At 44.8% G+C, this 26540-nt stretch overlaps 2 protein-coding genes across 2 annotated transcripts; one reads left to right on the forward strand and one right to left on the reverse strand.

The window, feature by feature from the left end:
• The first annotated feature begins 390 nt into the window (after positions 1-390).
• purab (purine-rich element binding protein Ab) lies at positions 391-5967 on the forward strand. The gene has a single exon (XM_047019826.1). The coding sequence runs from the start codon at positions 473-475 to the stop codon at positions 1313-1315; it is 843 nt and encodes a 280-aa protein (XP_046875782.1). The 5' UTR covers positions 391-472; the 3' UTR covers positions 1316-5967.
• A 612-nt stretch (positions 5968-6579) lies between these two features.
• Positions 6580-25981, reverse strand: psd2 (pleckstrin and Sec7 domain containing 2). The gene is made up of 14 exons (XM_047022434.1): positions 22077-25981; positions 21013-21783; positions 13846-14040; positions 13585-13665; positions 12929-13092; positions 12458-12516; positions 11344-11433; positions 11124-11167; positions 10835-11025; positions 10597-10667; positions 10116-10273; positions 9650-9794; positions 9031-9168; positions 6580-8746 (listed from the first exon to the last, which is right to left on the reverse strand). The coding sequence occupies exons 1-14, from the start codon at positions 22688-22690 to the stop codon at positions 8525-8527; spliced, it is 2943 nt and encodes a 980-aa protein (XP_046878390.1). The 5' UTR covers positions 22691-25981; the 3' UTR covers positions 6580-8524.
• Positions 25982-26540: the final 559 nt, after the last annotated feature.

A 26540-nucleotide genomic window follows, 5' to 3' on the forward strand; every position in this document is an offset into this window, starting at 1 on the left:
GCCGCTGATTGATTTCACGTGCTTAAGGCCCTCAGAACACAGCACGTGCACTGGATAGGGCTTAGGCTTTTTTTACATTAGGGGGAATCCATTGACAAATCAGTCGTTCGATAGTCAACTTTGGCTTTCCATTGTGCTGAAAATCCACCAGAAAGACATGTTAGACGCATCTACCTAGTAATATAAATGAATTTGAATCATAGTCTAAAATCATAATTACACATGCTGTCATATGCGTCTTTTAAAGTGGGAACAATGCCGTTATGTGTGAATGTATTCCATGAAACTTTGCATAACATATGCGCAACCGTGATCGTCTTGAACGCACCCTTTACATACAGTAATATGAACTACAGTACTTTCATTTTTTCTACTCGTTCCTTTCTCGCGATAGAGGCGAAGTGGTTTGACGGGCAGTCGAGGTTGCAGCAGGCAGAGGGAGACGGTGGAAGGTAAGCAGGGAGGCAGCATCATGGCGGACAGAGACAGTGGCAGTGACCACGGAGGGCCCACCGCAGGCCCTGGCTCGCTGCCTCCGGGTACGATGGGCGCAGCATCTCGACTGCAGCACGACACGGAAGAGCTCGCATCTAAGCGCGTCGACATTCAGAACAAGCGCTTCTATCTAGACGTGAAGCAGAATGCGAAAGGCCGCTTCCTAAAGATAGCCGAGGTCGGAGCTGGGGGAAATAAGAGCCGCCTCACTCTCTCTATGTCAGTGGCCGTTGAATTCCGCGATTATCTCGGGGATTTCATCGAACATTACGCCCAGCTGGGCCCAAGCAACCCTGACATTGTGCAGGACGAGCCCCGGCGGGCGCTCAAGAGTGAATTTCTGGTGCGAGAGAATCGGAAATATTACATGGATCTGAAAGAGAACCAGAGGGGGCGGTTCCTTAGGATCCGTCAGACCGTTAATCGGGGGCCCGGATTGGGAAGCGCACAAGGCCAGACCATCGCGTTACCAGCGCAGGGACTCATTGAGTTCCGCGACGCTTTGGCCAAACTCATCGATGACTACGGCGTGGACGAGGAACCGGCAGAGCTACCCGAAGGCACCTCCTTGACGGTCGACAACAAGCGTTTCTTCTTCGACGTGGGCTCCAATAAGTACGGAGTCTTCATGCGGGTCAGCGAGGTGAAACCTACGTACCGGAACTCCATCACGGTTCCGTGCAAAGTATGGTCCAAATTCGGCAACACGTTCTGTAAATATGCGGAGGAGATGAGGAAGATTCAGGAGCGGAGTAGAGAAAAACGAGCATCCGAAATGCTACCAGAAGGCCCGCACGGCGACGAAGGAGAGGATGATTGACTGATAGGATTAAAGCAAAAAAAAGAGAAGAAAGAAAATGCATACATAACAAGAACTGACTTAAAAATCTGACTTTTACTGTAAAATAGAATGAAAGAATTCCAAGGGAATCACCCCCGACACAATCTCCACACTACACAGACTGGCAGTATTCAAACCTCGCTCATACTGGATGTCACCCAACCATTTTAACAGTAAGCCGCTGCTATCAGTAACTGTTTGAACTGTAACATATGAACTGTTTCCTACTTGATTTAAATGACAATGAACAGAGTGTTTATATCTCTATAAGAAACTTCAGATTTTGCACACGTCAAAGTTATTTCGAAAAATCTTTTCAAAGTGCAAATAGATATAAATCAGAGGGTATGTGGAAAATGACGGTCTTTATGTAAACCAACATTTGACATCAGCACAAAGAGAATATAGCTTATATTACGGAGTTAACGAAACCAAAATTTGAGACCAGATATTTTAGGGCCTAGTTAAGGTACGCAGAATAAAAATGAAAGCGCTCTCCATTTAAGTGTATGAATTGCAGCAACGCACAGGCTGTAACCACCTGCCAGTATGCGTAGGCTATACAGTATATCTCTTTTTTAAAGACAGTAGACCAAGTAGTCTTTAATTTGGTAAAAAAAAAAAAAATGTTGTGATGAAAGCGTTTTTAACATGTCATAGCCTACATTATGGAAAGACACATGGTTAATATGCCTAGTTTTGCGCTTCAAGAAATGAGATAAATTAATCTCTATTATTGAAAATCAACCCTGCACCATGTCCATCAAAACTTGGACCGATGGTTAAATGAAAAAGTGCTAACTTAGATGTACTAATTATGATTTTGTGAATCAGCTGTATTTAAATCCTTATAAGATGCCCACGTTTTCTGTGGGTGAGTTTTCATTTCGGGAGAGGGAGGGGGGTTATGGGGTTGGGGCGGGGGGGGTACCAAAAGATGTTCACCTGTGGGAGCGCTAGGCGCGCGTAAAAAAAACAACAAAACAAAACAAAAAAGACGCAGCGCGCGCGGCTGCATGTTGAGCCGCGAAGCGCATCCTCTCTGACGTCAGAACAACCTGGTGCCTTATACACTCCACTCGTTTACGTGTTTCACATGGTCGGTGACCTCGACCACCGTATGTTTTCATTTGCGAGTGCTGAATGGCCAGGCTACCTCTAATGGTAGTGATATCTTTGACAACACCAAAAAAAGCCAAAATCTGGGAGGCTTCCTGGAGTTGAGCTGTCTTCCCTTGATTAGGTGAGGGAAGGATGGCCTCCAACACAGCAGGTGGCAGCACTAAATGTGAGCATGGAATAGTCCATCTTAACAGAGGGGGTTTGCACATACCATGTATAAACAAGACAGGTTGGACGTTTAAATGGATGCGCTTGATAAGAGCCAGCCCCATGCAGTGTGAAGCTTAGTGGATGTAGGCCCAAGGCCAAGGCAGTATCTCTCTATGGTGCTACAGGCCCTGATCTTCCTGGGGCTCGCCGCTCGGATTCCTCACTTTGCAGTCTATTTGATTTCCTCAAAGTTCCTCCACATTACAGTGTCCTATAGAGGTGCCCTGAACCCTCACACAGAGGGGTCGACCACCGGCACATAGGACGTTTCATACTAGTGTGCAATATTGTACGTGCCAATCGTGGCATTGTATGTGTACAGACATAAAAAGACAGAAATGTATATGTGATCGCTATTTGAAAGCATGATGAGGTTGAACTCTGCATAATTCTTGCATTAATATTACTGAAATGTGAAGTCTTTCTCTGCACCTACTCCAAGTGAAAAGATGTCCGACTAGTGAGAGTTCCTGTCAGTCACTTCTGTGCAAGTGGGCTCACCCTTGTGTCTGTTGAGTGTAGGCTAGCTCGGGTGTTCTCTGTCTCCCCTATGTGGACTAAACATGACGACATTTATTCACGGTACAGCCATCCATCCACTCAGCCACCTTACCCCATTGCCCCACCACAATGTTGCTTGGAAGAAGGGTGCACACCCAGTACCTTGTGGTGCATGGGTTTGCTGCCTGTTGGTCACTCAAGTTCAGCCACATTCACAGCCTGTTGCATCACAGTGACACATTGATGAATATGTACATTTGGTGATAAGGTAAAGTCACCCCTTACTCCCTGATCCAAGTTCAGCTGACCTTCTCCCAAATCCCCACCGAAGTGGTTAAAGAGTAGAAAAAAACACAAAACTTATCATAGATAAGCCTCTTGGGAGGTCAAAACTGCAGACTCCGTCTGGGGACAGTCTAGTTCCATCTATGACCCATCTCTGCTCTCCATCACATCCTCCGGTCAAAACTCCTCCAGTTAGAGTTAGGTTTAGTTTAAAGGATTATTTCAAAGCGTTGATTAACAATCAATCAGCCAGGTGGTTAACTATCAGCTTTATTTAAAGCATCCCAGGCAGCCTGGGCACAGATTAGCTTAACCTAAAACCTCAGAGAGAGAGATTGAGAAACTTGGCTCATAGAGACACCTAGCAGCCTTCGAAAAGAAAAAGTACAGGCAGTGTTATCCCAGTCTGGTGGTGCCAGCACTCAGGAGGTGGTAGATGCTAAGTCTAAATGCCCTCCGTGTCAGTGAAATAGCAAGATCAAACCTGGTACTACAAGGGCTACCAACACAGCCTGCCCCATGCCAGACTGTTGAAGAAGTACAGACGCTCTGTGTTGACTTTTTTGAAAACGAAATATTCCTAAACACTGCCCCAGTTATCTCGCCATTTTTTTTAGACGTGCTGCAAATTTAACTCTAAGCCTTCAGCATTGTGGCCCCTTAAAAGAAGAGTCCAGCATTTACAACTTTTTCCATTTCAGCCATGTAAGATTGATGAAAGTTTGGCCTTTGATGTGAGACATAAAAACAAAAAATACATGGAAATTTAAGACTAATTTTTCACTCTCACAGCCAAAATCTAATGAGAGCCTAAATCAAATCCTACAACTCACCCTCTAGATCTGAATGCCTCGCTCTACAATACGCACACATTTAAATATTTTACAGTTAAAGAAGAAAGTTTTTTCCTGCATTATTTTGGCAGTTCATATGGTGCTAATGGGTCAGTCCTGGAGTGGAGTAGTTCTACTTCACAACAGTGCAGTCTGTTGTGGTGCACATTGTCGGGTCTGAACCTGGCCTGCAAGTCAAAGCGGATGACGCGGCCATGTTGCTTGCATTGCACAGTAATCAATGGGACTCAATATGGTGTCCAGGTGGTGGGGTCATCGCTCTTGTTATCTAAACAGTTGGTGACTGAACTTTTCCGGCAGGGCTAGTTCAGTGTATGTAGGAGTGCTCAATAGCTGTTTGCTGTTTGAGGAGAAAAAGAAAGTTTTTGAATTTATGGCCTACTAGAGGTGCTTCTTTAACCTGTTTATACCCGTGGGAATGTGTATTTCTGACCACAGTGACAGCTGTATGAACATACTAAACCCCTCGACCAATCTCTTGGGGGGAGGGGGGCGGGGGGGGGGGTTATCTCTGTCACTGTAAAATTCCAGAACAGATTTACCTTCCATTTTTATCTTATCAAGGTGTTAGAGACCTACAAATCTGTTTCAGTTTAATTTAAAAAAAAACTATTGGGGTTCAGTGTTCGATGTGTTGCAGCATTTCATCGGCTCTTCAGAGTCACACAGACAGAGCCAACCACAGCCTCCGTTTGGAACGAACCGCTGTGACTCATCATGAGCGTTGCTAGCTCACCACACCATTCTGTTTGCACATTATCCTACCCGATACCGAGTCCATCGTGTTTGCAGACTACATAGGCAACTGATGTGTACAGATTTAATAGTCATAGGGGAGGGGTCAATGCACAATGAACACAATGAACATATCCCATGTCACCATTAGGTCAAAGCCCATTACCATCCCCACATGAGATATGTTGTACCTTTCAAAATATTTTAACTGTGGTGTGTGTGTGTGTATATATATATGGTTTGTTATATATGATGATCCTCCTTTCAGAAAAATATAACATAAATAGGAAAAACATTGCTGTTTTTTTTCCTTTGTATTTTATACTTACAGAAAGCATTGAATAAAAATGGATAAATACTTGCACTTTAGATATATTAAGAAAATTTAATCTGCATATTATTTTTGATAGGGATCTCACATTCAAAGAGTATAAATTACTTTCCAGGCTTTGTGACTATTGCTGGACAGAGATGTGATGAGTTCATCTTCTTATTGAAGTATATTTTGTCTGTGTTTCAGAAGGTTTACTAAAGTAAATTGCATGATAAAAGTAGTGCTACACCAATATTGTTATTTTTAGTTGGTAAAATATGTCTGAAAACTGTGATAACAATCCTCCTGTACCATGTTTAACTTCTCCCACCCCTTTCTAGAGTATTTCTTAACTGAATTATGGCCTTTCCTGACTCCATGAAGATGGTGCTTAATTTGGCTTTAACATCTATCTTCTCAACTGACTTCCTGACGTCACCATACCTTGCATCTTACTGTATACTTCATTACTTTATGTTTATGTACTTTCACTACCTTATTAAATTTCTGTTGATGGCAAACTGTGTGCTGTTTTGTACCTTGTTGTTTTAATGTTGGAAAGCCTATTGTCGTCTGAAAAATGACTAATTGCAATAAAAAGTCATTCCTCATGTTTTTGTCTTGTCATAGCGTCTGAATACTAGACCACGGAGTCTCGAAAGGTGATTGTAACAGATGATTGTGTTTAGGTAACATGTCTATCTTTAATATAGCGTGGAGGGATAATGCTCAGAACATTACAAATGTTCAATCTTAAGGAGTAATTATAGGTGTAAATGTGATCTCTGAGAAGGTAAACCCTATCAAGGCCAGTGGACATTCTGGTTTTGCATCCATAATGCAAAATTAAGTTATCATGAAAACATGGCGCTGTCCCTGGTGCTAGGCCCAGTCCCAAGAATGCCTGCTGCTGTTGTAGTTTACTGACTTACTGCATTTGACAGGTAGGTTCATTGTTTTATGCTGGTGTCCAGACTCTGGACTAACTGCCCTGTCCCTTAGTCACACGTCCTCCGTATGATTTAACCGTTAGAGCACCGGAACTAACTTTCCTAATGTACACTAAAAAAGGCCAATGAATGCTAAGCTAAGATATGCATGGCAACTGGCCAACATTGCCCACTTATAGTGGGCCAACATTAATTTGGCCTGATGAGTCTAGTCCAATGTCAAATTCAAAGATGATGGATGACATTTTGAATTGAAAAAGAAGACCACCAACATTTATATAAAAGCCGACTTTATGAAGCACTGACTAATAACCAGTAGATATGTCCTATACACAGCATTTCATCCTAAAAACAAACAAAAACATTTCCAGATTCAGTAGGCTATTGACAACAAAGTGCTGTCAGTTTCTTTGATTCTACTTCAATAAACCATATGGGCGTAAGAGCAAACACGTTTTCCATTTGTTGTTTTCCAACAAATGGAAAACATTTGTCATTTTAGACAGGACCAAAAGGTTTATGCTCACAATGCTATTTTACAACAGCACAGTCCTACCCTAAAACATGAGGGAAATGTGGGGTACCACAACAGCCAGACCAATGAATAGGAGCAACCTCAACATCATCCAAGTTTTTTTGTTTTAGTTTTTTACAAAATGGCAGTTCTCAGTCCAAATTCCAGTTCAGTCGATGAAGGATCTCGGATCCCCGTCGTGTGTAACTACAAAACACAGTACACCTGTGTCCATGAGTGCTAGAAATGTCCGTACCGCTTTGATAATGAGGAAAAGGTGGAGATCAGGATGGGGAGAGAGGGAGAGATAGAGATGCAGCGAGTATGTTATGTTCAGACTCAAAGGGGACAGCATTGCCTGCATCTCTTCCTTCTCATGCCCCTTCCCATTCTCCATAAGTCCTTCTTGTCAACCCATCAGCGGGTCTTGGTCTGACCTCTCCCCTGTGTAGCTGTTGACACCCACACCATGTTACTGTGGGGCTTCTCAGTCCAGTACCAATGGGTTTGTTTACCTCTTCCAGCTGCTGCAGGCCTGCTGCTTCTGTCTGTAAATAGTCTCCTCAGTTTAATGATGACGAAGATGAGGAAGATGATCAACAGAGCCGTTGTCTCTACTTCACTGAAACATGTCAACGATGATAGTATCCGTTATGTTTCTGTTATGTTCCGTAACCCTTTACTTCACCCCCCCCTTACTTCACATCCCTGTCACAAACACACCCTTTTCCTCTTGCAATACCTTAGATCCGCCTTCACACACACGTACTTCAACCACCTAAACACATGATCCTCCCGACTTTCCAATCAAACAAATTCAGTCTGGAATGACATCATCAGTGCGAGACAGAGGACATTGTATTATCCAGGACTGAGGGGTTCTAAAACATGGAACAGTGCTTTTATTCAATCTGAGATCAAGTTCCATCATATCGCCTATCATATACCTAAAGCTCAGGCTGTATCTATAATAAATAAATAAATGGCAATAAATAAGTAACACAGTAAGGAGAGGGTGTTACAGCAATTCATGTTGTTTTTAGATAGTTCTTCCACAAATTGTAGGGTATACACCTTGGTCTGATCCACACTGATCCACATTCATGCTGGGTAGAGGCCTACAGGTAAGCCTGTAAGTAGCTCATAACTAGCTTGTAACTAGATCAAAACTAGCTTGTCCTTCGACACTTGCTGTGTGTGCAACAAGGACACCTTTTCACCTCAGGCTCTTTAAACGGCTGGCAAGAAGAAAAGTACAACTAAAGGAAGTCTCAGGGATGTCCTAAAGTCACGCTCAATCCGGAACTAAGAACAAAAGTGCAGAAGATCCATAGGATTCCACCAGGATTCTGTTTGTGGGACATAACTGTATTTGCGATCTCCCTCTATAGTTTATACCTAGCCTGACAACACTGGACTCATGCAGACTTCCAGGTTCAGCTCCATCTGCTCTATGCTACCTCCCTCCCCCTCTGATTTCATTCTAGCCTCCGGGTCAATGGTGAATTTGGCACGAGTCTCTTGCTTTCAGAGGTGGTCGCAGTGCCAGCAGCTACAGTTCTGGGAAAAATAAACTAGAATAACGAATACTTATCAAAGATTTTTCTGTGCAATAATATACGGAAGATTCCGAGGTTGAGGGCAGGGGGAGCTACAGGAAGTGTGGGGAAAGCGGACGTTTGTTTCAAGGGCAGGGGTCTTCCCTCAGCTGCGCTTGCCGGGGGTGGTGCGTCCGGCAGCCCTGCCGTTGAGGCCGTGCGCTTGGCTGATGGACGGAGAGGACTGGGTCTTCCGGAGGTAGCCCTCGCGGCCTCCACGCCCCTCTGCGAGTCCACCCATCACGCTGGCCTCAATCTTCTCCAGGTCGTCTGTCTCCGCCCGCTGTTTGGCCTGCAGCAAGTTAATGTAGGTCTCGTACCGACTCTTCTGCTCCGCGGGACAGATGACCAAATCAAATACACATTTGATCAGACAAAATGACTGTATATACACTATACAAATGTTTACATATGAACATGTGTATATATGTATGTGCGTACGTTTGTATGTACAGTATGTACAATGATTGTAAAGTCTGTACAGTACGTATTTGTAAGAAGTGAGGAATGTGTCACCCCTTGAAGTTAAATTCCATACATTTACACACACAGGTTAGACCAATATAGCACACGTAGCCTGGTTGGTGGTGCGTGTGTCCTACTAAGCTGTACCTCGTATGTGAGGTAGTGCTCTTTGAGGCGGGACTCCTCCCACTCCCTGCTCTTGGGAGAGGGCGGGTTCCTCTTATGTTCCTCCACCTCCGCACCCATCTGCTTCAGCTTGCTCTCGTGAGACTGCAGCTGTTCCTCCTGCACCAATCACAATCCCCCCGTCAGCCACGGGGCAAAGGAAACAGCAATGGAATCCATTCAAGTAACAAGCATGTTTTTGAAGTAAACTTTACAATATTTTTTTATTTTTTTAAAACACCATATAGAGTATGTACATTTTCAAACTTTATGACTGAGAGTCAGAGGCAGTGTGTGTTTGCGTGTGTCGGCCTATTTAGGCCAACCATAACCACACGTGTGTGTGTATGCATATGTAGGCACAGCATCTGAGTAAGTACACGTTTATGCATATCAAGTACCTGTGTGTATGTGCGTGTGTGAGTACCTGTGTATGTATGTGTGTGAGTACATGTGTGTGTGTGTGTGAGTACCCGTGCGTGTGTGTGTGCGCGTGTGTGTGTGAGTACCTGTGTATGTATGTGTATGAGTACATGTGTGTGCGTGTGAGTACATGTGTGTGTGTGTGTGTGTGTGTGAGTACATGTGTGTGTGTGAGTACCTGGCTGAGTCTTGTGGAAGAGCAGGGCAGCAGCGGACGGCAGAACTTCTTCATGGAGCCGATGGCGGCAGGGAAGGCAGGGGCGGAGAACAGAGCTGCTACAAGGTTGATCCTGAAGATCCACGACATCATTTCCTCTTCACTCCTACAGGATGTGTGTGTGATGGGTGTGTGTGTGGGGGGGGGGCGGGGGGAGTAGGAATAGATAGGTGGAGGTGAAATGACGAAAAAAGTTGCAAAAAATCTTACTTGGATGGGTGAAGAACGTCACAATTTAATTGAAAAAGATAACAAGATAAGCTTTTGACAGTGAAAAGGACATTAATTGTACTGCTGTCACACACAAAAAACTGTTCTGTATTTTGTTTAATTTTCCTGTAAAGTGCACTGTGTAGCAACTGCAATGAAGGAAGGGTACAATAAAGCAACAAATTGTGTTTAGCACAGGCAGTCATCAGACACCTACGGGGCCTGTAGCAGGAAGACCCTCCAGTCAGAGGTCTTGAGCTTGAGGACATTGGCTCGCTTGCTGTAGTCACTAGCAGGCGTGGCCAAGGCATGGTGGATGCGCACTGCGTTCTTCAGGTCCACCTCAGACAGGTCGGAATCCGGCTTGTACTCATCCTGGGAAAACGACAGACTTGTCAACAGACAGGATACACACAACATTAAGGGGTGTGTGTGTGTGTGTGTGTGGGGGGGGGGGGGGGTTGGGGAGGGATTTTGTCGATAAACACATCCGGCCAACAGGGGGAGACACCCACTCTGAGGAATAAGTGTCTAAGAGTGGTGGTGATAATCGTAAAAAGACTGTCACACCATTCAACACACATACAAACACACACACACATACATGCGGGCGCAGACAAACAGCTACCACTGCTGCATCCGGCTGTCACTGCAGTGGTAGAACTCTGTTTCTATGGCAACGGAGGGTTATTTGGTACCTTCTGTAGATAAAGGATCATCCCCTTTAGAACCGCATAGAACTTCTTCCATCCTCTGCGTCCTCGTGGGGCTGGGGAGAAAGAGAGGGAGAAAGAGAGACTGAAGGAGAGAGAGAGGAATGGAACCGACCTCTACACCAATTCTTTACCAGTATATTGTACTTCAGTTCAAGTCCTGTGTATATGACAATGTCAGACATGTCACAAGTAGTCATTGTGTTTGTGTATTTGTACTCACTGCGTTTGCCATCCATGTCAGCGTGGCTCTTGCGCGTTAGCACTCCATGTTTGTATGTGACCGCATTAAGCAGGATAGGAATGGCGATGAAAGGGTTATTGCCGTCCGTTACCCTGGCAACCCGCTTGCTCCCGCCCTCACACTGCTCCTCCACCAGCTCCGACAGACTCTTTCTTAACTCCTCCTCCTCACTATGCACACACACACATACACACACTAACTTTCAGCATTACTAGCATAGGTAGAGGACCTATAACTGAGGGGAAAAAATTAAGACATGGATACTTACACTGCCCATTCCAGCTTTTCATTCTTTATTGAGTTGTACAGCACCTGAACAGGAGGAGAGAAACAATTCCATTCAGATTTCAAAGGGTTGCCAGACTTTTGGGGGTTGCCAGGTTTGGATCCTGACCAAAGGTTACATTAGTGGGATGGGACAAGCGTGATGAGGCCAGGGCCAGGCTGACATTGGGTGATAAATTTCCTCCCAGCCTTGACGATTTTACCTTTAATAGGTCTTTAGGGAAATCTTTGCCATCGTTCAAGCCGTCCAAATTACTGATGAACTGCTGACAAGACATCTTCTTACCAATGTTCTAAGGAGAAGACAAGGAAAAATATAAAAAGTGAATCTCGAAACTTCAAAAACATAATCTTACAAGCATTTAGTGTAGATGTGTATTGATTTATATAAACCTTTGTAAGCATTTTGAGTTGTTAGAGGGAATGAGCAGTATTTTTAACCTTTTTAAAAGTTATTTAAAAAAAGATCCTTGTCGATAAATATGAATTTCACCACTGGGTGTCAGCGTTGTGATGCCAGAGTGTTAGTAGGCAACCTAATATCTCTATGAGTCGCAAACAGTTTGAGTGTCAACGGACAGATATATATTTTATTGTATTAGACATATGGCTGGCGAAGGCATCACTTACCACCTATTAAGATTAGACAGAGGCCATGATTCCAAGTTGGTTAAGAGAGAGGAACATAGAAGGACATAAAAGGGAAAGCGAGGGAGAAAGAGAAATGGAGAGATGGAGAGAGTTATAGGGAGGACCAGTTGGAAAACAGAAGCTTGTCGAAATATTCCATCTACTGTACTGCATGCATGTTATGTGTTAGTATACAAGGCCCTCACACAGGCTAAGGAGCAAAGACATGACGGAGAAGGAAAGGAGAGCAGAAAAGAGAGGGCGAGAGACAGAAAGAGGACAGAATGTAGGACAGGCAGGGTAGAGACAAGGTGAACAGTGCCAGAGGCTAGGAAAGGTGTTATCGTCGATACTGCACATAACTCGTCTGCTATTTACCATTGTAGACAGTTGAGAGAAAATACTATGTACTCTTGTTTAAACAGTAGAAATATTTGTCTTCACCAATATGACAGGGATATGTACGTGATTTATTGAACATTTACTCATATACCAATGGACCTTTACAGAGCTTTCTCTCTCTACAGAGATCAAGCGCGTGCCATAGAAGACATCTTTGCTCTCTTTACAGTTACATAAGAGAGTGAAAGTCGACTGGTGTGTATACAACGTAAAATGTCAGTTGGAATTCTTTGGTGCTTATCATTCACTTAACGTAATTTCTGTCAATAACAGTCTTGTACATACATGTCCATGTAGATCGGTGTTGAGCAGCATCAGGGCACAAGTTAAGGTGTGTGCGCCGTCTGTTAAGGGAACAACATAAGATCCTGAAGGTCAAACTTAAATGTCACAGACGTCATTCTCTGGGACATGGCAACAAATTGATTTATAAAAGGAAAAAAATGCAATCCTCTGGAAACAATACTCATTTGTGTGACCAGTTATTATGTATTTATATTAAAGTGTGTCAAATCATCCATTATATTTCTGACACTACAGCCATTTAGAATTGGTTCTCCAGCAACACCATATTATTTATTCTCTTTCACTTTTAACTCCGTCAGGAAAATCTTAATATTAACCACTATCATTTACAACATATCATAATCATAAATATTTGTTGTCTTCATTATTCAACATCCTTAGTCTTTAGCACTATCACCACAATATCATTATCACCACCACCGCCACCATCATCCTCATTATTATCATCACCATCATAGTCTTCACCATCATCCTCATCATCCCCCTGACATCGACCCTTGCCTTCGGAGGTGAGCGTCTTCTGGTTGCAATGGCAGAAGCGTTTGGAGAAGTGGACCAGAACCCTCTCTCTCTCCTGGGTCTCCCCCATCAGAGGAAAAGCCTTCAGGAAGTTCCTGTCACACAGAGAGGTAGCCAGGGGCGACATGTGGACAGGGACTCAGGAGTAAACTGCATGCATGTTATCTAATCGAGTTATGATTCTGCTTGAATTTCCTGAAGTGTGACAATTGTCTTTATTTTAAAAGAATCTCTGCAGGTATTCAAATATTTTAAACACACTAGGGAATATATACAAGTTAACAGTTGAGATGTAAGATTGTCAAATCTGAAGGAATGTATTGGTTCCAAAATGCATTCTGTCCTACCACACAGAGATATCTATGCAAAATTGGTGTTAATGTTCGTACTATAACCGTGCAGTTACAAATGAACTGTATATTAAGACAAAGGTTACTGTATAATATATGTATATTCCAATTCACAACTCAGCGTTATAGCATGCCACGTGTCTGCCGCAAAAACTGTTCCAGGGTGATTAGCATGAGGCTAATGCTTAGTGAGCAGTTGTGAGTGGGAGAGTGCTGACGGTGTTGGCTGCTGCCTACCTCAGGGCTCGGTCCAAAGACAGGCCGGAGAAATCAAAGAAGCTCAGGTACTCTGACGCCACCTGCTGGCTGAAATCATTACTACGCCAGAGAGAGAGGGGGAGGGAAAGAAAAAGGAAAGAGACAGAAATGAGGTAAAGTAGGATTATAAAGAATACAACATGTAGTACTTCAAATCAGTTGTATGTTACTAAACACAATTGGGTGTGAGTCTGTGTGTGTGTATGAAGATGTGTTTGTCTGTGTGTGTGTGTTACCAACTTTTTGCCCAGGTGTCTCGCCACATCGCAGCGTTTGAAACCCTCTAGGTAGAACAGACGCTTGGCCAGACGCTTAGCCGCGTCACAGTCGGCACGGCAACCGTTTGCGAGTGTGTCAGTGCTCCCATGTTCCAGCGTTTCCAGACTGTCCAGGTCTGACTCAGAGTCCGACAGCACGTCTGTGAGGTTGGCATCGCTGAGAGAGGAAACCCACACTAAGTTATCAGAACACTTACATACCTACCCTCACACAGTATACTCACATGCAGTATAATGGGACATAACCTTATGATTATACAATATAATAATACCTACAGCGAGAAGTGATCAAATCAATCAAATGGTCACAGATACACACTCTTTGAGGAAACCAATATAATTTTAGTTTGAAAATGCACATTTGAACACAGAGCAATGTCTGATATTCTTGGTAAAAGAAGGTAATTTCATTACTTGCGTTTACATATTCTAACAGTTCTGTTAGGGACAAGAGGGTAATGCAGGACTAATAATTCTTCTTGCATGCCATAAATTCTTGCATTGTTGTAAACAACATTAGCCATAAACACCAGTATATTACCATGTTCAATAGACAACATCCCATATCCTTCCATGAAACCCTCCATAGATAATTTTGATTTTTTTTGTGTGCATAATCTGATTACACCAATTGCATTACTCTCTAATAAGGTAATGTGTTGGTTGCTGTGGATACGGAGGAACCGGTGTCCTAGTAGGGACAGACAGGCAAAATTACCGCCCCTTCCAGTTTGATGTCTCCTACAAATTACCCACAGTCCTCTCTCCTCCCACGACAGTGTAAGCAGGCAGGCCTCCACTCTCTTTCTCTATCTATCCATCCATCCATCCATCCATCCATCCATCCCTCCATCCCTCCCTCCCTCACTTACTCACTCTCACACACGCACACACACACACACACACACACACACACATACATACATACAAACACAAACACATCACACACAATATATATGGCCATGCATCATACATACACAATATTTCCTCCATATATGATGTATTACTAATGTAATGTCTAAACCTATGCTGATCAATTCCAGACATTTCTTCAGTCAGCAAACACAGTGCAGTCTACAAAAATATTTAAAGCTCATATCAATTACTGGCCTGTAGTGATGCAGGGGTCCAAAAGGTGTTGTCATGGATATGGCACACACAAACACTATTGTTACACTTCAACTATTTGTGCAGCAAGAGGAAAAGTATATATCTCCCTGTACCAATAAAACGATGTTGTCTGTAAGATCATAATTTCATATCCTCAGGCCCCATCTATTCAGCCAGTGCTACTGGAAGTGTGTGTGTGTGTGCCTAAGTTCTGGCATGATGTACAATATGGGCATGAGACTGCATGTCAATGACTCATGGTAATCTTTATGTCTTGGCTGTGCGTCATCTTTCCCAATGGTTTCAAAGGTGTGCCTGCATGAAATATATGTGTGTATGCACCCGTGTTTGGCTGCATGCTACATTTGAATAACTGTGTACAACAGTTTTAATGTGTTTGTGCCTTTGGGTAACTGCTATAAATACTGTGCATTTTCCTAAAAGTGTGTGGTTGACGGACCTTACAGGCATGTAATTCAGGAATTGTGTATTGAGTTAGTAAACATGACTAGTTGGGTGTGTGCTTGTTTCATAATCCTACCAGGTCATTTGCTGAAGCTTGTAGGTGCAATTATCGGGATGGTCTGGATCTACCAGCATGCATGACACAAAAAAACGTTCGAAGATAACACTCCAATACCACCCTAAAATCCCGCTGAATAACACTGCCGTTCCACATTGTTCACATGATAAAAATGGAGATAATGGAATCATAGTCAAAAAGAAACACAAAAAACGAACAGGCCTTGAACAACAGTGTTGCTGCCGTTTTTGGGGGGGGAGAGATAACAACATGCCGGGGATTCAAAATCTAGGAAAATACAAAATATATTGATCCATGTTGCCAAACCGCTCAATCAACCCGTGCAATTAGTTAGGCTAAAATAATTATCTTATACGTACACACTAAAACACTATCCCACGTCTTCTCAATTAAAGTTGATGACATCAAAGTCTTTCCCTGTTTTTATTTTTATTGGAAAAGTAAATCAGTATTTTACTGTGCGTTAACAATGAGCTGTATTTACATGACTGGATAACATTATTTTAAGACTAAAATATGGTCCCAACTTGAGGGGAAAAACTTACAGGAGTTCGAGAAGAAAGTCAAAATGTACATCATATTCCTCTTTCCACATTGTCGCACTCGAGGGAAGGAATCAGTGTCAAAGAGCGCGCGACATCATCCAGCGGTGGTCGGTTAAATCCAGCATTCGCTCCATTTATGTATTTACCTAAAGAGGCTTAAGCAATCACTATTTAGTCATTCTATCCACATAGCGAAGGGACACGAATCATCACATGTCAATTCGGTTTTACAGAACTCATAGTTATCAAACTTATTTTGATAAAGCTAGGCTACATTTCCAGTTAGAGTGAATGGGGTTTAAGTTTTTTCTTTCGAAGGCTTAGATCAGGCTTCAGACTGAAAAGGATGTGAGGGGCGGAGCACCCGACCAAAGAATCAAACTAATTACATATGTTCCTGAATGTTGCCGGTACATTGCACTACATACTGCTTTTGATACAGAACCTCTCAAGGCTCTTAATTCCTGAGGGTATACAGAGATGTATATAAGATGCCATGTAACTGTGTAACGTCCAAGGAATATCTTCCAGAGTTTTTTATCTCTTGAGTTTCTTTCTAATGTGCATTGTGTTGCCCACTCTTTCTGACTCACATCCCAAAAGCAGGAGAGATAATATTTCAGTGTCATGGATAAAAATAACTGCACACAACCCATCACACACACATTGACCCCCCACTCATGCACACACAGACACACACACACACACACACACACACACACACACACACACACACACACACACACACACACACACACACTCACACACACACACACACACACACACACACACACACACATACACACACACACACACACACTGGCAGATTTGAATCACCCTCTCTGACAAACTGTTTTCCTTTAAAGTCTTCCATTCTAATCTTGAGGAATAGCGGGAGAGAAGAAACAGGAAGAAAGGAAGGGGTAGGCACTGATGGAGGGAGCTGAGGGGACTGATGGTGAGAGAGATGAAGGGAGAGACACAGATAAGGTGGGATGAGGAGAAGACAGGGGCTCCTTCAAAGGAACCTTATCGAGCCTGAATACTCCAGGTGGGGCACATGTCAATGCCTGAGCTGCATGTAAATCTGGGAGGGAGAGAAGGAGAAACAGGGGAAGAGTAATAGAAAAATGGAAAGAGTGTTGGTGTAAGAGAGAGAGAAAAAGAGAGAGAGAGAGTAAAATAGAGAAAAATTACAGTAAGCCACACTGGGAAAGCAATGACAATGGGCCCGGATCACCAAACTGAAGCAGCAACAGGATACTGTCATGAACAAGGAGATGCATATCAAAGCTCCGGAGAGCAAAGTGCTCAGGTAACCAAGACAGCTCACTAGTACTAACACTATTACTCATTGGCTTCTTGTGCATTTTTTGTAGCCATTCCGCCTTCAGAGGTAAAGAGAGAAAAACAGAGACACCGCTACAGGCACAACGGATACAAACATTTGACCTTGGAGCATTTGAATCAAGCTGTTCATTTCTGGCCCCGGATGGGTAATGTAGGTCCGGGTGGAGAGATACATATAAAGCACTTCCCAAGTCAAAAGCAATGATTCAGCGGGAATAAGAAATGTCAGAGAACACAAAAGGCATGCTAAAAATAGATGGATGGGAATAAATCCGTGGAAATGATGTGGCGTGATCTCCCTCTTCCTAGGCTGGTGTATTTGTATGTGTGTGTGTGTCTGTGAGTGTGTGTGTGTGTGTGTGTGCAAGCCTTGATGCCAGAGGATTACCTACAGGAATAAAACCCCCAGAGTTTATTCCTTTCGAGTGACACCCACAAGGACAGGGCCACATATCACTGCTGTATTTGTTTGTGGGTTTGTGGTACGTGTTTATCGGCAAACAACGTGATTGTGTTTAAGATAGACACTGGAAATATGAAGGAAGATAAATAAAAGTGAACGCGTGTGTGTGCTTTTATTGCTACTATCTATGTTTGCGCATGCCTATGCACCATTTTATGTGTACGCCTGGATGCTTGGGTATGTGAACATGTGTGTGTGTGCGTTTGCAGCTCAGCATGCAGCCTGGCGTATATGTGAAGAAGATTAATCTTAAAGAAGGCGTTGTCTCTGTGCTTTAGATGCTGCAGACTCTGACTTTTATCTGGTGTGCCGGGCTGGCATCGTCTGTAGCCAGCCCACAGGGGAGCCCTGCTCACCCAGCACACTTCCACTGGCTGCTGCATAACGACAGCCTACTTACTGGAGCACAGGATCCGGCTGCAGTAGGCTCATTCACCAACATAGCCCACTTAAGATGGCATCCACGTGGGTGTGCGTGTCTGTTTGTGTGTGTAGTCTCTGACATCTCCAGAGCCTCCTTCACCAACAGAACATACTTAACGCAGGATATGTGTGAGAGAAAGAGAGCGTGCGTTTATTAAGGGTTGTTCGAGAGGGTTGGTTTGTGAGAGGGAGTGTGTGTTTGTGGCTATGTAATGTCATTCAGACATATGTTTCAGTAGTCATCTCAACCAGGTAATACTAGGCTGCTGTTCTCTCTAAGCTGTGTGGGAAAGCCTCCCACCCCAGACACACAGACACACACACACAGCAACACACACACAGCAACACACACACACAGGAGTTAAACCTGCAGTCCTGGCCAGAATAAGAAGGATTGAAGGTAGGTGGTCCTCTATTCATGTAGTTTTAGCACTGCTACAGAACAGAATGGATTAGGGCTAAGCTTTAGCCCCAGCCCCAGCCTCCAGCCCCAGCCTCCAGCCCCAGCCTCTAGCCCCAGCCTCCAGCCCCAGCCTCCAGCCTCAGCCTCCAGCCCCAGCCTCCAGCCTCAGCTTCCAGCCTCCAGTCCCAGCCTCCAGCTCACTTGTGTCAGTTAGTCAGTTTTCAGCTTTCATGGAAGCAGAGGCTGACTGACGGGCTGGCTGGTTGGTTGGCTTAATGACAGGAGAGGGCTAAAGACAGATTGACTGGCCACTGACTACTGACTGAAAAATTGGCAGCCTTTAACTTTGAAGGGACAGACACAAGAGATAACTGTCTCGACAGTCGGGGGGGATGACTAATTTGACTGACTGCTCGTCTGCTCTGCAGCTGCTCTTTCCTGCGGGGATAAAGACTGGTTACCCACAATCCCCATCAGTGCCAACGCCATGGTTACTAGCAGGGATGCGGAGATCCAAGGGTGAGAGGAAAGAAATGTAGAGAGGAGAGGAGAGAGGCTGCTGAGGATAAAAGTGACAGTAAGAGCATTAAAGAAATGGAGAGTGAGAAAAATAAGTAATGTAGCAAAATAAGGAGAGGGTTGAGAAGAGTGAGATGGAGAGGCAAGGATGGAGAGTGGGAAGGATGTGTGGACAAGGATCAATAGATGGTCTGGGTAAATAAGAAAGATATGATAACAGTGTAGTCCAAACAAATAGGACTATCATCATATCCAAGATTGTAGAACTAATGGGCTGGATAATGATAGTGCCACCGCACCTTAAAAGAGGCTTCCTGTAACTGCCCTCCACCTGTACCCACTCCAATTTAAAGTGCCCAAGAGGCTGGCTGGCTGGCTGGCACACTACAGCAGCATGAGTGGCCTTCCTCCAACACCCATCTACAGACACAAACACTCACACACACACACACACACACACACACACACACACACAGATACACACACAGACCCTAGCCTGCTGAGAACCTGCTGGGCAGAGGAAGGCCAAAGACGATGATGTCATTGCCCAAACAATGGCTCATTCAGCAAGAGGCTGGCGGGCAGGAAGCTGGCCCGCGCTTATAAACGACAACATCTGCCGAAACATGGAAAGGGAGAGAGGGAGAGAGAGAGAGAGAGAGAGAGAGAGAGAGACAGAGAGAGAGAGAGAGAGAGAGAGAGAGAGAGAGAGAGAGGAACCCAAAGAAAGAGAGAGTTCTCTCAATGAAAGAATGTTCCCCATGACTACTATGAACTATCTATGGATTATGAGAGATCTCTGTTATTTATGAGCTTCTCTCTACAGAGCACTTGATTCCAGAATGAGAACATCCACAATCCAGCTGGTTGATTTGTTAGGAATCTTGCTTGTCTGGAAACTGAAATCTCAATTCTATAACAGTTGTTCTGTAGATCTACTGTAGATCTTACTCTTACACTCACACACATGCACATGTGAGCATACACACACACACACACACACACACACACACACACACACACACACACACACACAGAGGCTCCTGCACCAGAAGGTACTTAGTCCTGTAGCTGTAGTGGAAGTCTTAAGTGGAGATAAATAGATCTCTAGTCTATTTGAGATTCCGGGTTAAATTTGCAACAGGGCAACCTGACTGACTGTGTAGAGTGGGATTTGCGTAACGGCTGGTGACCTCTGAGCAGGTTGAGTTCCCATTGAGCTCACATTACCATTCTCCTCTGTAGAGCAGAGAGAAGGAGAGAATGGGAGGAAAGACCTTCCGCTTTGTGTGGAGGTTTCTGTCTTGTAGGCTTGTTACTGTTTTTGTCTTAGACAAAGTACCTTGGATGCTTCATGTTGCTTGTTTTGAGTGTGCAGGTCTCTTAGCTACATAATTCATTGTAGGTTGAGTATATGCATGGTTGATACAAACTCCACAACGACTAGAATCATGTTATGCAATCCAGAGCCTGTGAACTGCACATAGCATGTGGGTGGTGGTGAGAGTGTGGGTGTGTTACTCAGTACAGCAGGGTTTCCCTGAGACACAGTCTAACAACCCCCCACACCATGGTCTTCAGCTGGACATCTCTCTCACACCACCTGCTGGACACTAGACTCCAGCGTCCAGTTGTTTACACCACCACTACACAACTACATTTCATTTTGGACATCACTAGACTTGCAATGTGTGGAGGACCAAATACGATTAGTGTCTCATCGGTAAATTACGAGTTGTATTGATAGAATTACTTCCAACCTTCCCCCTTACCTGACAGAGTTGGGCATGGTCCTAGTGCCCTCCGCACCCCCTTTGTGATCCATGTGGTACCCATTAGGAATGGCCCACTTGCCAGGCTGGCTCAGCACAAACTCTGACCGGCTCCCTGAGATGGTGGTCCGGAGGGGGCTTCCTCCAGGCAAAGGCCCAGGGTCAGCGGCCCTCTCCCCAGCCTCGAGTTCCCCTCTCTGGGCCTCAGCACCACCCTCGCCCCCCTCCTGCTCCTGCACGGTCGCCAGCTCCAGCTCCAGGGACTCAGGGCAGAAGAGCGCCCTCTGCTGGATGAGAGGGGTGAGCGGTGCCTCGAAGCTGACGCAGCTGTCTGTCTCGTCCGTGAGCGACAGGACGTCCAGCGAGTCCAGGCTGCTGTAGCAAGTCCCGCCCCTGAGCAGCGCAGACTCCACGATGCGTTCGAACGTCGAGCTGAAGCCGTCTTTGTTGTCTGCCCTCCCTTTCTCCCTCGCCCTCTCCTCGTCCCCCTCGTCCTCCTCCTCCTCGCCGGTGGTCACCTGCTCCACGATACGCTCAAACACAGAGCTGAAACTGTCCTGGTTCTCTCCTCCCTCTTGCTCCTCCCTGTTCCTCTCTTCTTCCTCCTCCTCCTCCACCTCTGTGTCGGCCTGCTCAACAAAACACTCAAAGGTAGAGCTAAAGGTGTCCAGCTGCGTCTGGGTGACCTCTGCCCCCTCGGCCTCTTCACCCTCTTCTTCCTCATCTTCAAGTCCCACAGTCCCATTCTCCACTCCTATCCCGTTCTCCATCCTGTGAGAATACAGGAACTCTCATTCCAGTTTGCTGTTGAATCAATGACTGCACACAACCAACACGCAACCAAAAGCACTTCATGCACAAACAATCACAAATGAACTCTTTGGGAATTAAATATGGTAATCTGATTCTATAGAGATTATCATACACAGATTATTCAGAATTGCAGTTCAGATTATGTAAAATCTCCTTTGCAGATTGCATCTATGCAGAATGTGATTTTTTACCCAGTTTGAACACATTCACACAGAAGCAGCGTGTGAGGTGTGTCTATGTAATATTCTAACCTGGTTGTCTCCATGGTTTCCGCGGGGGCTGCAGGGTCACTGGATGGTAGAGGATCCTCCCTTACTTCCTCCTCTTCCTCACAGCTTGGCTCATGGACTTGTATCCCGTCCCCTGGACTGTCTTCTATGTTTTTACTGACCCCCGTCGCTTCCTCTACCTCCTCCTCCTCATTTTCTCCCTTCTTCCCCTTTCCTTTCGGCTCTCCTTCAGCCTGTCCGTTCTCATCTGCGACAACATCCATCCTCTCATTCTCCAATACATTTTCTCCATACTTTGTTTCAGCCCCTCTCTCTCCTTCCACCTCAGCCTCCAGCATGATCTCCCCTTTGACCTCTACCTGCCGCTCTCCCTCTCCCTGCACCTCCCCCTCTACATCAACCTCGACTTTCTCTGCTGTTTGCACCTCCCCCTCTCCACCTTCCTCACCCACTGCCATCTCTGTATCCACCTTTTCCCCTTCAGTCTCCTCCACCTCGTCCACCTCAACCTCCACACCTCTCCCCTCCTGGTTTGTCTCTGTGTGAGGTTGGGTGGGGTGGGCTGTGGGGGTCTCCAGAGGGCTCTCTGGGGGGGTGGGGGAGGTCTGGGGGAGCCCCTGCCCCTCTTGAGTCATGGTGCTGGGGTCCGGGGGGGCACGGTCTGGACCCGCGGGGGAGATCGAGAGCTCTGAATCCAGGACTAGGGATGTCTAGGTCTACATGGAAAATAAAATATAGAAAAATAAGAGACAAACAGACAAAGAAAGAGAAAGATAGAAAGGCCATATTAGAGAGCAGTTAATTGGAGAGAGAGAAAGAAAGGAGGGAGTTGAGGTGAGGTGAGTAAAGTAGGAAGGAAGAAAAGCAGAAAGATAATAAACAAGTACATCAGAGAGAAGATTAAGAGATGGGGTGAAAAGAAAAAGATAAAGCTCACTTGAGTAAAAAAATAAGTGAGGGCTTCAAGGAGAAACAAAGGGAGAGGAAGAAGTTGCTGCTGGTACAGTAATTTGATTATTCTTAGCCTTAATTGTGAGCCACAGAGGTCACCTTGCACAAGAGAAACTCCCAGTACGTTTGCGTGTGTTTGTGGGTTTCAGTGCGCGTGCGTTCGTGCGGTGTCTAGAACACCGTGTCCTCTAAACCAGATGAGCCCCCCAAAAAAGCTGACAAAAAGAGGGCAGAAAATAGAGAGATGGAGGAGGTATCATTTTAAAGCCCCAGCCGATCCCTGTCAAACTGATCCTGATACAGCCATCTCTCCCCTCCTCCACTCGCATCACTCATTCACTGGGTCATTTCTCCTGTTTCACAGCTGAATGGCTAACGGCCTGGGACCACTCCTGTTAAGTGCCTTGCTCAGTGGTGGGGGCACACAGGGCCCACCTTAAGGGTTCGAACCAGCAACCTTCTGGCTACCACCAGGACCCATTGCCCAATCAACTGGGGCTGGGATGGGATGAACAAGGGCTTGTGAGTTATAAATTGTCTGGCTGGTCTTAAAAATTGGAATAGTTGCATCAATCTACTGTGCATCATTCTGTAGACATGTATAGGACTTTTATTTGTTTGGAATAATAGCCTGAAAGCACCAGCATATACATTCAACAGACATTTAGATGAGTTTTATTTACAGTATCACTGCTACTGTACATGGAGTAATGTAATTGGCTCCCGGGGTGTGCTTTGTTCAAATAGGTCCCTACAGATGATGTACTGGAGCGTTCAGCCCTGTAAGCATGTTTGGATGCATGTGTACTTCTCTGGAGACAGTTATGTTCAAATTGTATTTATGTCTCTGACTTCCCACATCCGAGCACACAGAATGCCACTGGGAGATGAAGTTCAGTGAGCAAAGTACAAACACTTCACTACAGACGTGTGTGTGTGTCTGTACATCAACTTTGTACCTTTTTATGTAATCACACCTACACACGCGACTGCACACATTTCTTGCACTAAACCTCACATAATAATGAAAAACAATGACAAACACAAAGGTTGCACATTAAATAGAATAACACAGTAATGCAATCACACATGAAAAGAAAGTATCCCTCTCTTGCTTTGTCTCTCACATACACACCATTCTCCTTACTGTTATGTGACATGTGCTTTCACCAAAAAAGCTATGTATGGAAGCTTAACTATCCCACTGCTGAATGAAAGGGAGATGTTCTCTTGAATCCCGCTTTATATGGTTATACATGGCCAATGACAGAGTGTGGGTGTATGTTTGTGTCCATTTGTGTGTCCATTATTTAATTCCTCTTTTGTCAGCATAAAACTGGGCTCTCAGGCCTTATCAATTTCCCTTCATTAGGATCGGCCCATCTGTCAATCAGTCAAACCACAAACACTCTTTTTGCTACACATGCACGCACGCACACACACACACACACACACACATAAAGAACCTGCCAATCAAGTTGAATCACCCAAGATAAGAACTTGAGTCTGTCTTTAAAGAATCTCTTTCTCTCATTTTCTCTCTAATGTAGCACACATGCATCCCAGGTCCAGGTATTGATGTCAGGTATTGATTGATTTTTCTAAGACAAGGCTCCGTTCCTCTGGGAGTCCACAGGGATAAGCATGATTGGTCTGTGTTTGCAGCAGCCAAGCTGTACTAGTAAACACTATAGGTCTATAAGTGCTGCAGACTGGATTCCAACAAACAGGGCTAAAGACAAGCGCTGTTGCCAGTAGTCTGTCAGAGAGATATGGGATGACACACAGAAAGGCTGGATAAAGAAGTGACATTTCTCTTTTCGCTCTTTTTCCATCTCCTTGCATCCCAGACTCACAGTCAGACCTCATTAGATATACTGCAGTCTGATTGCCCAGATGACCCACTAACCCTTCCTATGGAAAGGCAAGACGCTGCACTGCAGTCACACACAGACAGTACACACACACACACACACACATTCACACACACGATCACAGTTTTCAACCGCTGAACACTGATTCATACCTGCAGTATATAAACCTTTGTTTAGCCAAGGGATGTGCACACATACACAGTAAATTACACTATAAACCAATATTTAATATATCATAAAGGGGGTAAAGTTGCTGCTGTGGAACAAGCACACGCACACGCACACACCAGGGTGGGCTAATGAAGTAGCGTTTGGCTGGATGACAGGGTCTTCCCCAACGACATGTCACTGGTCTTAAAGGCAGACGACCACAAACCACCCAACTAGCTGCACTAGTCCACTAAACGTGGACATAGGCAGTCACTAAATAGTCTCGTTATGCCACTTCTATTGCGTCAAGGTCAGACGTCGTGTTGCATTTTGTCATTATAGCGTTTGCAGTGACCTCACTTTATTCATGCCTGGTATCAATCTTAGTCATAACCCGACCTGTGCTCTTCTTATTTGTCGCTAATTCACTCCTTTCAGTATATTAAATGAGGGAAAGAGCGAGAGCAACAGCGAAAAAGGGGGACAGAGAGGAAGAGAGCGCGGTTGTATCTGGGCTGGTGCAGGAGTGTCTGGATGTCTGACGCCTTTCGGGCAGAATTAATTTGTTACAGTTTTAGAAGCACCTGCCTCAAGACGGTTAAACAAAAGAGGCCATGGTCTAAAGCAAACGTTATTTAGCCGTTATAATTGAGCCGTACTTTTTCGTTTGCAGAAAGCTTCACGTCTCAAGAGTCCTACAATGGATTTAGAGTAGACGTGTAAATACTATAATTAAGATAATACAGATTGTGGATTTGGGGGATGGAAGCTGTAATCAGACACCTGTTTTGAGACACCCATTTGTGGTTGAACCCGGGGAGGACCCCCTTGCCTTGGTCTATTACTTTCGCTGGTGTGACACAACGTCTTCAAAATGTTGGAATTGGACAACAAAATGAAAACAGACTCTGTCCCTCTCTGTCCCTTTCCTTCTCTCTTTTTCTTTCTCTTTCTCTCTCGCTCTCTCTCTCTCTCTCTCTCTCTCTCTCTCTCTCTCTCTCTCTCTCTCTCTCTCTCTCTCTCTCTCTCTCTCTTTCTCTCTCTCTCGCTCTTGCTCTCTCTCTCTCTCTCTCTCTTTCTCTCTCTCTCTCTCTCTCTCTCTCTCTCTCTCTCTCTCTCTCTCTCTCTCTCTCTCTCTCTCTCTCTCTCTCTCTCTCTCTCTCTCTCTCTCTCTCAAACACACAAACACACAGACAGTCACACACATAAAGCGTAGCCCCGAGACGCAGCCATATTCTCCCAGCCTCCTAGAGCAGTAACCATGACAACAAGATGGTTGGGAGACACGGCTTGCACTCAATAAAGGCCGGTGTTTTCTTTCTTCCAAATTGGTCTTTGGTAGCTTTTCAAAATCGAAATTTCCCCGTAAGACTGCAAATGCTTATTTTCTGCTCAGTTGAAGGAGAAAAAAAACTCAACTAAACCCCGTGGTCGACACCATGCATGTTAAACTGAACAGACTAACAGTGCTTTCCGAGACCCTATCGGTGTAACGCTATAAGGCAGCTTG

The sequence above is a fragment of the Hypomesus transpacificus genome, chromosome 1 (assembly GCF_021917145.1).
Source record: "Hypomesus transpacificus isolate Combined female chromosome 1, fHypTra1, whole genome shotgun sequence".
NCBI classification, from domain to species: Eukaryota; Metazoa; Chordata; class Actinopteri; order Osmeriformes; family Osmeridae; genus Hypomesus; species Hypomesus transpacificus.

Coding starts and splice junctions, on each gene's coding strand:
- purab (XM_047019826.1), top strand. CDS start 473: ATGGCGGACAGAGACAGTGGCAGTGACCACGGAGGGCCCACCGCAGGC.
- psd2 (XM_047022434.1), bottom strand. CDS start 22,690: ATGACTCAAGAGGGGCAGGGGCTCCCCCAGACCTCCCCCACCCCCCCA. Junction 14,041..21,012: donor ACCATGCCCAACTCTGTCAG/GTAAGGGGGAAG, acceptor TTCCTCTCTCAG/CGATGCCAACCTCACAGACG. Junction 10,668..10,834: donor TGACATGGATGGCAAACGCA/GTGAGTACAAAT, acceptor CTTTCTCCCCAG/CCCCACGAGGACGCAGAGGA.